This window comes from Momordica charantia (genome assembly GCF_013281855.1).
Source record: "Momordica charantia cultivar OHB3-1 chromosome 1 unlocalized genomic scaffold, Mcharantia_2.0 BLBB01000001.1, whole genome shotgun sequence".
NCBI lineage: Eukaryota > Viridiplantae > Streptophyta > Magnoliopsida > Cucurbitales > Cucurbitaceae > Momordica > Momordica charantia.
In genome coordinates, this window is record NW_028275157.1 from 14,873,289 (window position 1) to 14,888,599 (window position 15,311).

General features: G+C 32.0%; 1 protein-coding gene and 1 long non-coding RNA gene across 2 annotated transcripts; both read right to left on the minus strand.

Annotated features, from left to right (window-relative positions):
• Positions 1-1,230: 1,230 nt before the first annotated feature.
• On the minus strand, positions 1,231-4,141 carry LOC111013580 (heat shock cognate 70 kDa protein 2). Its single transcript, XM_022288044.2, has 2 exons — positions 3,815-4,141; positions 1,231-3,186 (listed from the first exon to the last, which is right to left on the minus strand). Exons 1-2 carry the CDS (start codon positions 4,026-4,028, stop codon positions 1,457-1,459), a joined length of 1,944 nt encoding a protein of 647 aa, XP_022143736.1. The 5' UTR covers positions 4,029-4,141; the 3' UTR covers positions 1,231-1,456.
• A 3,198-nt stretch (positions 4,142-7,339) lies between these two features.
• Positions 7,340-10,593, minus strand: LOC148213327 (uncharacterized). Its single transcript, XR_015788337.1, has 2 exons — positions 10,317-10,593; positions 7,340-10,191 (listed from the first exon to the last, which is right to left on the minus strand). It is a non-coding gene; the product is annotated as an uncharacterized LOC148213327 (long non-coding RNA).
• Positions 10,594-15,311: the final 4,718 nt, after the last annotated feature.

Below are 15,311 nucleotides of genomic sequence, written 5' to 3' on the forward strand. Positions count from 1 at the left end.
GAATCTATGAATTCTTTTGTAGATTTGATTAATGATTTCTGAGTTTGCGTGTTTCTTTCACTTTCTCTCTTCTTGATATTCAAATCTTACAATGTATCTTTATATATTCTCTTCTCTCTCTTTTTTTTTTCTTTGAAACTTCAAATCAAAACTAATACCAGATCAACTTATCAGTTATCTAACAATTTAAAAGTCAATATTGATATTGACATTTTAAAGTATTAATACCTTCAAATTTGACTAAATTAGTTAAATAATCAATTGAAATGGCTGAAATTGAATAAATTTAAGTTATCAAATCAACTGGAATGATTTGATTCGATCCATTTTGATAAAACTTTTTTGTGTGAACGTGTAATCACTATTTTGATTGATAAAATAATTGCACCTTCAAGGTTTAATTGAAACTCAATCGAGTTTTTTTTTTTCATCAAGTGATTTGATAGTTGTTGCCCTACTTCTCTTCTAATATTATTGCAAATCTGTTTTAAAATAGTTCAAACATCCTTAAGAACATCAATGAAGATTTAGCTTGACCTAAATTACTTTTACTTTTGCTTAAACGTTACTATTTTAAAATGAAAGTAATTTTGACAATGGTAAAATTTACCTTAGTTTAGTGACAAAGTTACTTCCAAACCTACTATAATATTAAACAATCACATGAGTGGAAGAAGTAATTTGAACTAAATCACTAAATTTGTGGAATTTGAAGGAGAATTAGTATGAAAAAACTGGATTGGTGCATGTGAGGAGTGAAGAGGTAAGGTTTTGAAGTTTCCAAGAAAGGAACGAGAGTTGAAAATTGATGGGTCAAGGTTGGCGCCTAAGATAAGCTTTGCCACATTTCTAAACCCAATTAATAATAACCTCTCAATTTCTTCCTTTTTTTTTAATTTAAGGACAGCTGGCAACCGCGTGTTCCAATCCTTGTCCCATGGCCCCCTTCCACAATTCAAAATCTGATCAATATTAAAATTAATAATAAAGAACTATAAAATTTCAAACCCTACCAAAAGTTCGACACGTGGATGTCGAATTCAGCGGTTCAGATGCGGCAAGGTTTTTGGTTGACAGAAGAATGAAAAGACAAAATGCCCTAAAGCTAAAATGGATTTTAACAATTAAAATTATAAGCCCAAAGTCCGCCCAGATCCAAATCTGGGCCTGGGCCTGGGCTGCTGTACGATTTTTCTTGATGTAAAGAGGATGAGGCAGTAGAAAACAATATGGCCGAAAGTCTTGGACAACAATATTACCATGTGCTGAAAAATATAATAAAACGACAGTTTTTGTGGCCAAAAGTAATTTCCGCCACTAAGTCTTCAAAAAACTTAACAATAGAGAGAGAGAAAAAATACCCCAGTGAACGATGGCTTCGACTAACTAAGCCACGAAATGATAAATCAAAATCGATATTCCAAAAAAAGAAACGACTTGTGGAGGAGAGATTAATTTAGTCGACTTCCTCGATCTTGGGACCAGCGCCGCTACCGCCGGCTGGGGCGCTGTCGTCCATTCCACCGCCCATGTCAGCTCCGGCACCTTGGTACATCTTGGCAATGATTGGGTTGCAGATGCTCTCCAATTCCTTCATCTTGTCTTCGAATTCATCAGCCTCAGCGAGCTGGTTGGCATCGAGCCATTGGATGGCCTGCTCGATGGCATCCTCGATCTTCTTCTTGTCGGCGGGGGATAGCTTAGCACCAATCTTCTCGTCGTTCACTGTGTTCCTCATGTTGTAGGCGTAGTTCTCCAATGCGTTCTTGGCTTCCACCTTCTTCTTGTGCTCCTCGTCTTCAGACTTGTACTTCTCTGCCTCTTGAACCATCTTCTCGATCTCCTCCTTGGAGAGTCTTCCCTTGTCGTTGGTGATGGTGATCTTGTTCTTTTGACCCGTTGTCTTGTCTTCGGCAGAGACGTTCAAGATACCATTGGCATCAATGTCAAAGCACACTGTGATTTGGGGAACACCTCTGGGAGCTGGAGGGATGCCAGAGAGCTCAAATTTCCCAAGCAAATTGTTGTCGCGGGTTCTCGTTCTCTCACCTTCGTATACTTGAATCAACACACCAGGCTGGTTGTCGGAGTAGGTAGAGAATACCTGTTCCTTCTTGGTGGGGATGGTCGTGTTTCTCGGAATCAACACTGTCATGACACCACCAGCTGTTTCCAAACCAAGGGAGAGAGGGGTGACATCCAACAGAAGAAGGTCCTGCACCTTCTCATTGCCCTCACCACTCAAGATGGCAGCCTGAACTGCAGCACCATAAGCAACGGCTTCATCAGGGTTGATGCTCTTGCAAAGCTCCTTGCCATTGAAGAAATCTTGCAACAACTGTTGGACCTTGGGAATCCTAGTAGAGCCACCGACAAGGACAACATCATGGACGGTGCTCTTGTCCATCTTGGCATCCCTCAAACACTTCTCAACGGGCTCCATACACTTCCTGAAGAGATCCATGTTCAATTCCTCAAATCTGGCACGAGTAATGGTTGAGTAGAAGTCAATTCCTTCGTACAAGGAATCAATTTCAATGGTGGTCTGAGCAGTGGATGAGAGAGTCCTCTTAGCCCTCTCACAAGATGTCCTCAGCCTCCTAAGAGCTCTTGGGTTGCCACTAATGTCCTTCTTGTGCTTCCTCTTGAACTCCTGCACAAAGTGGTTCACCAATCTGTTGTCGAAATCCTCACCACCAAGATGCGTATCTCCAGCAGTGGCCTTCACCTCGAAGATACCCTCTTCAATGGTAAGAAGAGAGACATCAAAAGTACCACCACCAAGATCAAAAATCAAAACGTTCTTCTCACCAACGCTGGTTGCCTTCTTGTCAAGACCATATGCAATGGCAGCGGCCGTGGGCTCATTGATGATTCTCATGACATTGAGACCAGCAATGACACCAGCATCCTTGGTGGCCTGACGTTGAGAGTCATTGAAGTACGCAGGGACGGTAACCACAGCATTCTTCACAGTGGAACCAAGGTAAGCTTCGGCAATCTCACGCATTTTGATGAGAACCATGGAAGAGATTTCTTCAGCAGCGAACTGCTTCTCCTCGCCCTTGTAACTAACAACAATCATGGGCTTGTCACCAGGGCCTGGAATGACCTTAAATGGCCACAACTTAATGTCGCTCTGGACTGATGAGTCGCTGAATCTTCTGCCAATCAACCTCTTAGCATCTGCCCAGTTTAAGATTGACCACTTCGTTAGAACTGAATCCAAATTCGACAGTACAACGAGCTAGGAAACATTCGCTAAGTAAAAGCAACAGCCGAAAAGTGTAAATCGTGAAAGGCAATACGAAACTACATGATTAAAAATGGTAGAACCAACCGAAATACAATAATACCATCAAACTCAGATTTCCAGGAAAAAAACGACGGAACAACGACAAACCAACCAATACCAAAGCTAAATTTCAATGGAATAACCACCAGAAGTATTGTTCACAGAAGCTCCTACATGTAAATAAGAAACCCCTACGATCTAATCAGAACCAAAGAACGTGTGCAGCGCATTACTAACTCATGCTAAAACTGAACACAACAGATCCACATGACAGGGGACAAAAACTCGATGAAAGCTTCAGATCTAAAAGAAGCTTATAAAACAAACACTAGATCTACAATACAAGAACATTACTAGAGCCAATTCGCATTCATCACAAACAACGCTTACAAAAGACATGCAACATGCATTTAGAAATAGTAATCATGACAGAGTAGTTGAACAGTCAAAACAAAAACGAAGGAAGCACAACAGATCCAATAACAGAGAACAAATGCTAGCTGAGAACAGAAATCTTACCAAAGACGGTGTTAATCGGGTTCATGGCGACCTGATTCTTAGCGGCATCACCGATCAAACGCTCAGTGTCGGTGAATGCAACATAGGACGGGGTGGTCCTGTTACCCTGGTCATTGGCAATGATCTCAACACGGTCGTGTTGCCACACGCCGACACAAGAGTACGTGGTTCCGAGATCGATTCCGATAGCCGGACCTTCTCCCTTTCCGGCCATTCTGCAACCCTGCTACGGAAATGGCAGCGAAGAATGGAAATGGAATCAAAGAAAGAAGAAACGGAGATTTGGGGAAGAAGAACGAGAGGCAAAACTAGGTTATAAGAAGTGGTGTAGCAGAGGGCAATGAGATGGCTATATAGCCAGAGATTTCAAAAAAATTCCAGAAGGTTCCGAGCCCTAGTTGCTTTCTAAGCCGTTGGATTAGAAAGATAATTAACGGCCCGATTGGGCTTAGACGAGGTCGGCGTAGACTTCGATTTCCCAGTTTCCCTCTCGTTCCATGTATTCTCCTTGGCGCTTCCCTGGCCCATCACATCCAGCGAACGCGGAACAATAATTTAAATTTGAAAACTTTTTTTCTTCTTTTTATTATTAATTTTGTTACTTTAACTTAATTTCAAATTATTATAATTTTAACTTAGTACGTACGGATGAACAAATCACCACTCAATCCAATAATAAATAAAGAGAAAACAACTATGTACGAATTCGAACACGGACCTCCCACTCTGATATCATATTAAAGATAAACAAATCACCACTCATCTCAAAAGCTTAAGCTTATAGATGGATAAATTTAATTCATATATTAAATATCTAATACATATATTAATCATGTGTTATAAATTTTGCGGGGTTTGATTGGATTTTGGAACTGTATCATGTTATAAATTGCTACTATATATTAGGTATAAGTTAATGTTTTTTGTTTGGTTGACTTGGATTAGTTTTTTATTAAGTCGTTTGAAAAAACAAAGTTTTTATTAAGATTTAGCGCAAATAGGAGCTTAATTCATCAGTTTTGTAAGACAATAGTTCTTTTAGATGTTTTTTTTTACGAAATTATGTTTTACATGAACCATCTTTCTTAATAAAAGAATGCGGTTAAATTTTATTTTTAGTACAACATGTAGGGGTACGAGTTCAAACTTACAACTTTTTTATGGGAAATATATGTCAATTATATTTGTTTTGGCGACTAAATATTTTAACATTGCAAACAAATAAGACATTTGAGGCATTTAAAATTTTACAAAAAGAAAAGTATGTTGGTTTTTAAGGTGTGAAAAAAGTGAAAGTTACATATTCAATATTATTATAGTAATTTTATTTCTTTATTTGGTCAAAGTTACAAAGTTACACATTTATAACTTTAAATGTGTTAAACACATATATGTTAAACTTAAGTTATTTATTAAGTGAGAAGTTTTTTTAATATTTATGTGTTAAAGTTACACACGTAAAAATGTTACATATGTGCTTACTTTTGTGTGAGAGGTTATATGTTGGACAACTATATATAGTTGTTTTTTCCTCATTTGAGATCAAATATTTCTCATTTGGGTTTCTCCTCCTCTTAAAAGAGTTCTCTCTTTTTATTTGTGTTTGAGAGCAAGTATCTGAGAGTTTTGTCAGATTCTGAGTAGTTTGAGGTTGTTGTTCTACTAGAGTTAGTCATTGTATTTTGCTGAAACGATTGTTGTAGTCTGCTAACAACTAATGCAGAGCAAATAATTGTCTTCAAGTCAGCGTTATTGAAACATGCATCGACTATATTTATTAAGTTTTGGTGTTGTACAAGTTTTTAGAATATGTATTTTTTATAGTCAGTTACGTTGTAATTTTTTTTGCAGATATTATATACATTTTATATATACAAGGTATAGTTATCCAACAAATATAATTTAAATCAAAATAAAATATTAATTTTGATGACCATGAAAAAAAAACATCTCTAAGCTCATTAAAAGCGCCATGGCCCAAAAAATAATCCAAGTCCAGAGTTTAGAGAGAAGTTTCTGGACACTTTATTTAAACCTCTAAATTGAGAAATGTCCAACACCTCAAATGAAAACGTGGCAAACCGAATATTTAAGGCCTATTTATTTTATTTTTTTTGTTAGTACTATTTAAGGCCTAAATTATTTATTTTTCAAACCATTTCTTAAATATTTTATGCTTAACAAACTATTTCCAAAATTTGAAAAGATATTTAATTACATTTCTGTATCTTTTATTTAAATTAGATTTCATTTTTTAAAACTGTTATTAATACCTTATAATTTAGGCATTAATTTAGTTTGTGTTATTTTATAATTTATGAGAATATCTACTAATGCAAACTTAACATGTTTTTAACTTACATTTTTGTATATACCATATAAATATTGTTTAGTATTTTCTTTTCTTTTATTCACTAATTTATCTTCAAATCTATTATCCAAAATATCCATTATTATAACTTGCATAGCCAAAATTATGTCTTTTGGTATGTATATTATTTTAATTATAATGATAAATGAATAATTGAGAAACCAAGCTGGAAAACAAAAATTTTATTGAAATGAATGTAGTATTAAAATGTGGCCGACGTCTGGGAATTATAATATAATTTAATATCTCTAAAAATATATATAGTTTTTTTTTTCCCTTAAGTTTCTTTAACGTCCTGTTTTCAATTTTAAAGTTTACCTGTTTAAATTTCTTCTCTAATAAATTTGCCATGACAACTATTTTTCTATTATATTAGTTTTAATGCACGGTGTAAATATGAATACATATTATCTCCTATATAATTGAATTAACGGTGCAAATATAATTATCAATGTGATCACTTTTTAGTCTGTAAATATATACCTATTCAATTTTATCATAACAATGGTTCTATAATATATTATTATAAATGTCTAAAGCCTACATAATATTTTCAAGTATATGTATCTCAAAAAAAAAATTATATATATATATATCAAATATATGATGTTAATTATAAATAATATATTAGAACTTTATCTATAACTATTATTATTTACCTTGTATATATTCTCAAGTTAATGATATAGTCCAATCACATTTATATCCATAATGCTATACTTGTCCTCCCCACTCATCTAACTATTTCTTTTCTTTTGTATAAAGCATACTCAATAGGTGTTAATTTAGAATGCATCAGTTCAGTTTAATAGTGATTTTCTCTAATTTATAATATTTAAATGAAAATTTGTAATTTAGTTTATTTATTTTTTTTAAAACTATACCGTATATATCACATGTTTTTTTCTCTTATCAAGGAAAAAAGCTTTATTAACGAGGAATAGAGGCCACGTGGGCAACAAAAAGACCATGCCTCCCTGGCCATAGAAACCAACCAGGGAAGTAGAAAAATGAGATAACCACCAAAAGGGCAAACGATGTGTCTGCCAGGTTCGATTTTTCTTAATTGGGTTGAGCGGGTTCGATATAAAACATTTCTATCATTCAATAAGGCCTGTAGTACACATTACTTTGAACTCATGTACAAACAAAGGTAAGATTTCAATCCCTTTCTTATGAAGAATCTCTATATATGGGGAATGCATTCATGTCAAGCACTCTACATTGAAAGTGTAATATTTGCACTAAAGTGAGTATAGTTCAGCAATAATTGACCTACATCTCAAACCAAAAGATTATGAATTTGATCTTCCATCCCACATATTATACTTGAAGAAAAAAAGTGTAATATATTGCTGGGATGGGATCAAAATATATTTCACATGTCAACATTCGTTCAAAATATATAGAAATTTCTTTTATATAAAAAAAATCTCAAGGAAAATTAATATGAGCCCATTGTAGTGAATATGTTTAAAATGTTACCACCAAAATAAATATTTAAGAAAAACAAACAAAATCAAACCCATGTAAATAACTCCATATCGAGAGAATGTTATAATCTTATTATCGAGCATAATTCACCGATAATTGACATATGTCTCCAATTATGAGGTTGTGAGTTCGATTTCCACCCCACGTGTTGTACTAAAAAAAAGAAACACTAACTATCATACGCCATGCATCTCGAAACTTTCTTAGCTCATCTTTTTAATTGCCCCCAAATGTTATCGACATTAATGAAATATAGGATATTGAGATTCTATTAAGGGTATTTTAGTCATATAGAAATTGGTAGATTAGGCATGTATGGCTATATGATTGTCGCCATTTAACAAAATGACCTATCTGTCAAAAACAAAAAAAAAAAAAAAAAAAAATTATACACTATGAATTTATCACTAGTTTGGAGATTATATTGTTTGGTTTAACCCATTTTGGTCAACTTTGAGCTGATCTTATAGGGTTGAACAAAGAAAAAATAGTTTTAATTGTTTAATTTATAATGCCGATTTTTTTGAAAATATGTTGGAACTTCCGATCTCAATAATATATATATTTACCATTTATCTATGTTCATATTGACTACAATGACAGTATTAACTTCAATGACAATCTGAAATAATACTTCAATTGTTTAGTCTCTTAATTACCATGTAAATCAAAAGTTATTCTATTAATACACACATTATTTTAAAGATAAGAAATTGACAGATACAAAAATGCCTACAACCTAATCATAAATGAGTGGTTAATCAGAGTATAAATTAGCAATTAAAGTATAACTCATTCTGGAAGATTTAAATCTCTAATTCCAATTTTTTTTTTAGAATTGGTATTTATGACGATTTTTGTTCCTCATATATGGGCCATATGGATTGGGCCATAGAATTTCTCTATATTCGATCGCAAATGGCCCAAGCCAAGCGGGTCTTAAAAAAAAAAAATAGCCAAGCGGATCTTATACTTACATTTGTTACATTTTTTATAAAAAACTAATTTGATTTCTAATGCTTGAGTATGGTATTAAATGAGTTAAATGTCGACGTGAACAATTTTTTAGTAAAATTGATACGTGAACAAAAATATTGAGATCTCAAATGTATAACAATTTAATGAAAATATCAATAACATATATGTATTAATGAAAAATTAAATAAGGTGTAAATTATGGTGTATTTGGGAGTGATTTTGGTCCGACCAAGTCAGTTTTGACGTGGTCAAAATCACTTCCTTTCCATGCATCATATTTGACAAATTAAAAAATTGATTTTAAGAAAGTTTAAGGATGTATTTAGGAGTGATTTTGAAATCGACAAAATCACTTTTGACATTATTAAAAACTTAAAATCACTTTAAGTGGATGGTTAATGTATAGTGTCTTACTTTTTCATAATTAATGGCGAATGAAAAGGTTTTTTGTATCCTCAGAGAAGACTCCGTCAAGGAGATCCTTTTATCCCCTTATCTTTTTTTCATCTGTGCAGAAGGTCTTTCTATGCTTTTTAACAAGTTTGGAGGCAGACAAGAAGATAAGCGCCATGAAAATCTCACGGACTATCCCACCGATTAACCACCTTTTCTTTGCTGGTGATAGCTTGCTTTTTACAAAAGCAACAAAGAGGATGCACTAGCCATCTCAAAGACCCTAAATTACTATGCTAGATTGATCGGGCAAGAAATCAATTATAGCAAAGAGAGAAAAAAGGAATCCTTTGCATGTTGCAAACCAAATGCCTCGTTCCTTTGAAGGAGTCTTATTTGGGGGAAAGAGTTGCTTCAGTATGGTGTCTGGTGGAGAGCAGGTAATGTGTAAAGCATCCGAATAGGACAACATAACTGGATTCCTAACGGTCCAACTCCCATTCTCCAACAACAACCAGAGGCAGATAGAAATATGATGGTTTCTAATCTCATACATCCTATGGGAGGTTGGAACGAACCCCTGATTCGAGATCTTTTTATGCAATTGGATGTTGATCAAATTTTAGATATGCCACTTCCTCGAATAAGTTGTGTTAATAGGGTGATGTGGCAATACTCTAAAAATGGTATTTTTACTGTTAGAAGTGGGTACCATGTGGCTAACGAGCGAAAGCCTCATCCTAACTCTTCTAATACAGTAGATATGGAGAAGTGGTGGTAGCTGTTATGGAGCTTGAATATACCAAATAAGATTAAAATTTTTGGGTGGAAAATGTTCAAGAATTTCCTTCCTACGGGGGCCACCATTCGGAGAAGATGGATTGAATCTGAAGAACGTTGTGCGAGATGTGGTTTTGTACAAGAAGACACTCTCGACAACGATGGCATCCCCCTCCAAACGATATGCTCAAACTGAACATAGATGCGGCGATTAGAAGCTTGGACAGAGAGTAGGCATAGGTGCAATCATCAGAGATAAGAGGGGGGAAGTGTTTCTGACCTTTCTGAAGACCATCCCAATTAAGGGCTCTAGAAGTGGATGAAACGGAAGCCATGGCCATTAGAGAGAGCCTAGTGGTAGCTACGGAAGCCAGGTTCACAAATCTTGTCACTTCTTTAGTTCAATAAGGAAGATTTCACAACTGTAGGTATGATTACTAAAGAAATCTCAAATATGGCGAAAAATCTAAGGAAAGTTGTGTTCACCTGGTGCCGAAGGGAAGCAAATCGAGTTGCCCATGCAGCAGCAAAATTAGCTGTAAACGAGGTTTTGGAGGGCGTTTGGATAGAAGAAGCTCCCGAAGCCATGAATGAAGTTCTGAATTTTGATTTTAGGGATTTTACCCATGGAAACTACCGAAGACAGACACTTAGAGGTTGAAGAAGTGCCTCGTGGTTGACAGGAGTTTTTGTGTTTTGTTTTGATCTTTTTTACTTTTTCGTGTTCGGTGAAAAAAAAAATTACTAATTCTACCACCATTCCCAAGCACATCACTTTAAATTGATTTTTAAGTTAAAGAGTTATTTTGATAGGGTCACTTTTGTGATTATCAAAATCACTTCCCTTGTCATGGATCATTTTGATAAATTAAAATTTTATTTCAGTAAAGCTTAAAAGTCACTTTAAATTGAATTAAATGGTGATTTTGAAAAATCAACTATACTTAAATTTTCTTTTTCAAAATAACTCATTTTTTCATTACTTCCAAACACACCCTTAACTAGTGATTTTAAAAAATCAATTATACTTAAACTTTTTTTGATTTTTTAAAATCACACGTTCCACGGTCGTTTAACACATCACTCGTATTGAAAAATAAGATGCTAGACAATCCAATAAAAAGCCCACCAGTTGTTGGGACCGAAAAGTTATTAAGATTTCCCTTAGGAGGGCATCAATAATTTGAATAAGAAAAAACAGCCCCAAAATTTTCATTTATTGAGTTAGGACATGTTTTATAAAGCATTTTGCTTAGGAGGACTTGATGTACCTTCTCTCTTTTTTTGGCCATAGTTGAATAAATGGAATAATGAATTGTACAGTGGCCACGTGTCCATAAAAATTCGTGTACTCAGTCTTTTGTTTTAGTCTATACATTTTTTTTTAATATTCTCTCACAATTTTAAAATGACACTTCACTCAATGAATTATTTACAAGGTAATTCTTATATTCATATTAAAAGGCTTTGATAGTATATAAAAATTGTATTAATATTTTACAAATATCTATCGAAATTATCACATTATTAAAAGTACAATTACCAAAATAAATATTTTGAAAGGATAAGGACTAAAATGAAAAAAACAATTTAAGACGAAAATAAATATTTCAATAATACATGGCCAACATAAACGAGGATTGAAATAGTATTCAAAATTGTTAGGTATTTTAAGATGGTATATTTATTCTTTTTATTTCTCTAAATTTATTATTTTATTTTACTCTTTTTTTTTGTGAGGATTTTACTTTACTCTTTTAACCGATCACCACACTGTTTCTAGAAAGGAAATAGGTATTCTAAGATTGGGAGTGTCGCGCAAGCTTAGTTTAATGGTAATTTGTATATGTAAACCTCCGCCCCATTTGTTATACTAAAAAAAATGAAAGAAAGGAGCACACACAAGATCTCTTAATGAGGTGTTAAATAACTCAATGGAGTAGAGCATATCTTCTCAACTATATTCTTCATTTTTTTCTTAATTCTCAATTATTTTATTCTCAATATTAACAAGTATCAATTAATATGACATTGCGTTTAAAAAATTATCAAAATTTGTTAACAGAATATTGACATGTTATTAAACTATTGTTTCGTTAACATATTTGATATGTGAGTATGTCATTTGAATTTTAGCATCGGCTGACATATTTATATGTCCAAATAGATAAACAAAACAATAATTTAATAATATAACAATTTTTTATTAACAAATTTTAATAATATTTTGTAGAATGAGGGAACTTAATATTTTTGATACGTTGGAAGTAAAATAAAAAATTTTCTAAAAGAGTGGAGACCATTTTATATATTTACTCTGCAGAAGAAGAATCTCAATACTCTGTTTAAAAATCAGATACGCCAAAGAAATGGTGACACGTCAAGTACACGTGTACGTCGAATCAGTCTCTTACCTCCCCGCCATTTCTCCAAGGGCAAATTCCCTAAGGCTGGGGATGCATCACAGCCGTCGGTTTTAATGAACGAAATTAATTGACCTGCCACTATTGTGCCACTTGTCCGCCCAATCAATTAAAATCTGCCACGTGTACATCCATTCCCAATACCCTGGGGTAGGGGGATTATTCTCTTCCATATATTTGGGTTGTTGCGAAATATTATTCAAAATTAAATTAATTTTAAGTATTGTGGGCCAGACCGAGATTCAGACGGGCCTGCTAAATTAGATCCATTGAATCCATGGGGAGAAGCTGTACCACTAATCAAAACAATGATCAAGGATTAAATTTTTTTTTTTAACTGCTGTAAAAGTTTATTTAATTTTGATTCATCTAGTTTCAGTCTCTTGACTATATTGAGAAAAACATCCATTTAGTTATCTAATTATAGAAAAATAACTATTTTATCATTGTTATTTTTCTGTCTCAATAAGACTCTAATGTTTTATCCAGCAATTTAATATGCATGTTTTATTGAAGTAATAAAAAATGTTATTCAAATACTAAAAAATTGACGACAAATGAAAAGAAAACATGAAATTTATTATTTTAAAAAGTTATAGACTAAAATAAACATTTCGGTAAAAGTTTACTTGTTTCTCACCCTTTCTTTGACATGTTATTCACCATTTTTCAAAAAGCATTTGAGTTGTAATCCGAATATATATATATATATATAATTTTTTGAATCCTTACCCAAATTTTAAAAATATAAACTATTTTTATTTTCAAATTTTAGTTTAGATTTTTAAATATATTTTTTCTAAAGGTTGACAACAAAATAAACAAAATCAATAAATACACGGGCAAGAATAGTGCTTGTGAGTTTAATATCAAAAACAGAAAATTAAAAATAAAATAGGAGTTTAATCAAATTTGTAGTATTTATTAGATGCATTTAATATTTTATATCTATATTAATGGAAATCATATGCTAAATATTGAATTGGTGTTTCACTTATAAATTCGAATGAGAAGACATGTTTTATATTTTATTTTTTTAGTACCCTTAATTGTAGGGGTGCAAGACATGAAAAGTAAAAAAGGAAAAAAGAAAAAAAAAAAACTGATTGAATTGATTTGCTACTACAATAAAATTTGCAACTTTTATTATTTTATTTATACAATAATTTTTAGGTGTTCTAGAAGCTTACCTGTCTCTTAACTAATTTTGGGAGACAATGATATGATTCTTCAACATTTTGTTTATCAAAATCTTATTCTAAGATGTTTTTTTTTTGTAAAAAAAAAAAACTATTCTAAGATGTTTTTCATTCTTAGGACATAAATTTAATTAATGTATTTAATCATTTTTTTCTTGTTAAGTAAGCATCAAATCTCATGCATTTTAGTAGTATAAGAGTGAAAGGAAATTTAACCTTATTGTTATTGGCTCAAATTTTACTTTGTTGGATATATTCCAATGCATCTGATTCTTTCCTCAGCATCATTTTCCTATTAGGTGATTTATTTTTAAACTTTTTAATGGTAAACACAAACTAAAAACTTTTATATTTAATTGACAATAGGGGTATTCTATTAAGACAGCGTAATGTATAGTTGAAAAAATTGTATTAAATTTTATAAAAAATATTTTCTTAAAAAAAGAACGAATAAGTCAATTGCTGAATAAATTAAAATATATAGATTCCTTTTATGTATATTTAAAAATTGATTGGCCTTAATAAGCTTACATAAATTGGTTGGCCTTAATAAGCTAAAATTAATTCGGTTTATTGCTAAATCTTAAATAATTCAAATAATATTAAATCTAATTTGATAATCAATTCGTATTTTGTTATTAATTTAAAAAACTAAGTTTAGAAACTTCACTTTCATTCATGTATTTTGTTTTGTTATGGACATCGAAATAAGAACAAAAAGTAATTCTAAAAATATCTTTTTTTAGTAAAACGTGTGAAGGCAGAAATTCGAACTTAAAATCTTTTAATCGAAGATAGGTACATTAACTAATTGAATTATGTTCAGATTGGCTTAGAAATATCTTTCTTATAGATTAGAATTAAGCAAATAATAGGTGAATGATAGATAGGTTGATGCTTACATCAGTGAGAAATTGACAAAAATGCCCTTCAAGAGTTTGATGGTTAACTCAATAAATGATTGGCATCTAATATACAACATAAATGGTGTAAATTTCATAGATTCAATGTACCGTTGAAATTTTATTAACCACAAGAGTAAATATTTTTCTGAACTAAATTGTTTAAAAAAACGTTTTATTAAAAATTAAAATTAAAATTAAACTTTTTTTATAATTAAAAAAAAAAAGAAACTATATGCTGTTATTTTAATCACTTTTACCTTGTCAATATTGAGTGTTGTTAATTCAGGTGGTGTTGGTGATGTTAAAACAACAAATATAGAGATATTGATTTAAAAAAAAAATCAAAGGTGAAATTTCAAAGCAAGATATTTTATAATTGGAGAATATGAAATCAAACAGCAAATACAGAGATATTGATTAAGATAAAAATATTAAAGGTGAAATTTCAAAAGTCTAAATAATTTTTAGCACACTCTTGACGAGGGAGTAAGAGAGGGATCATGTTATATTTATTTATTTATTTAAGGAAAGAAAGCGGAAAAAAAAAACAGAACGAAAAAAAAAACTCTCATAAAGTACACGTGATGGAAAATACATGGTTTCTTAATGGTCCTCGACATCATTGGAAATTTGACAACTTATTACTTTTTAAAAAATTCATATCTTAATTTCTCACTCTTAATTGTCAAACATTTAATGGTCAGAGTACAAGCATGTATTTATTTTTCTTATGTTTTTTTTTTGTATTAATAATATTGGAAGATATATCCAATAAGGTTGTGGCTAGAAATTATTTTCACACTTATATTTCTTCTTTTAATTTATATTTCAGTATCAATACTCTATTTTATTTACATAGAGGGGAGAGAGTGTAGATCAATTGAAATGACTACTATAGCTAGTTCTATCTATTTATTGTGATTTATTTTACTATTGATAGTCACGATATTATTA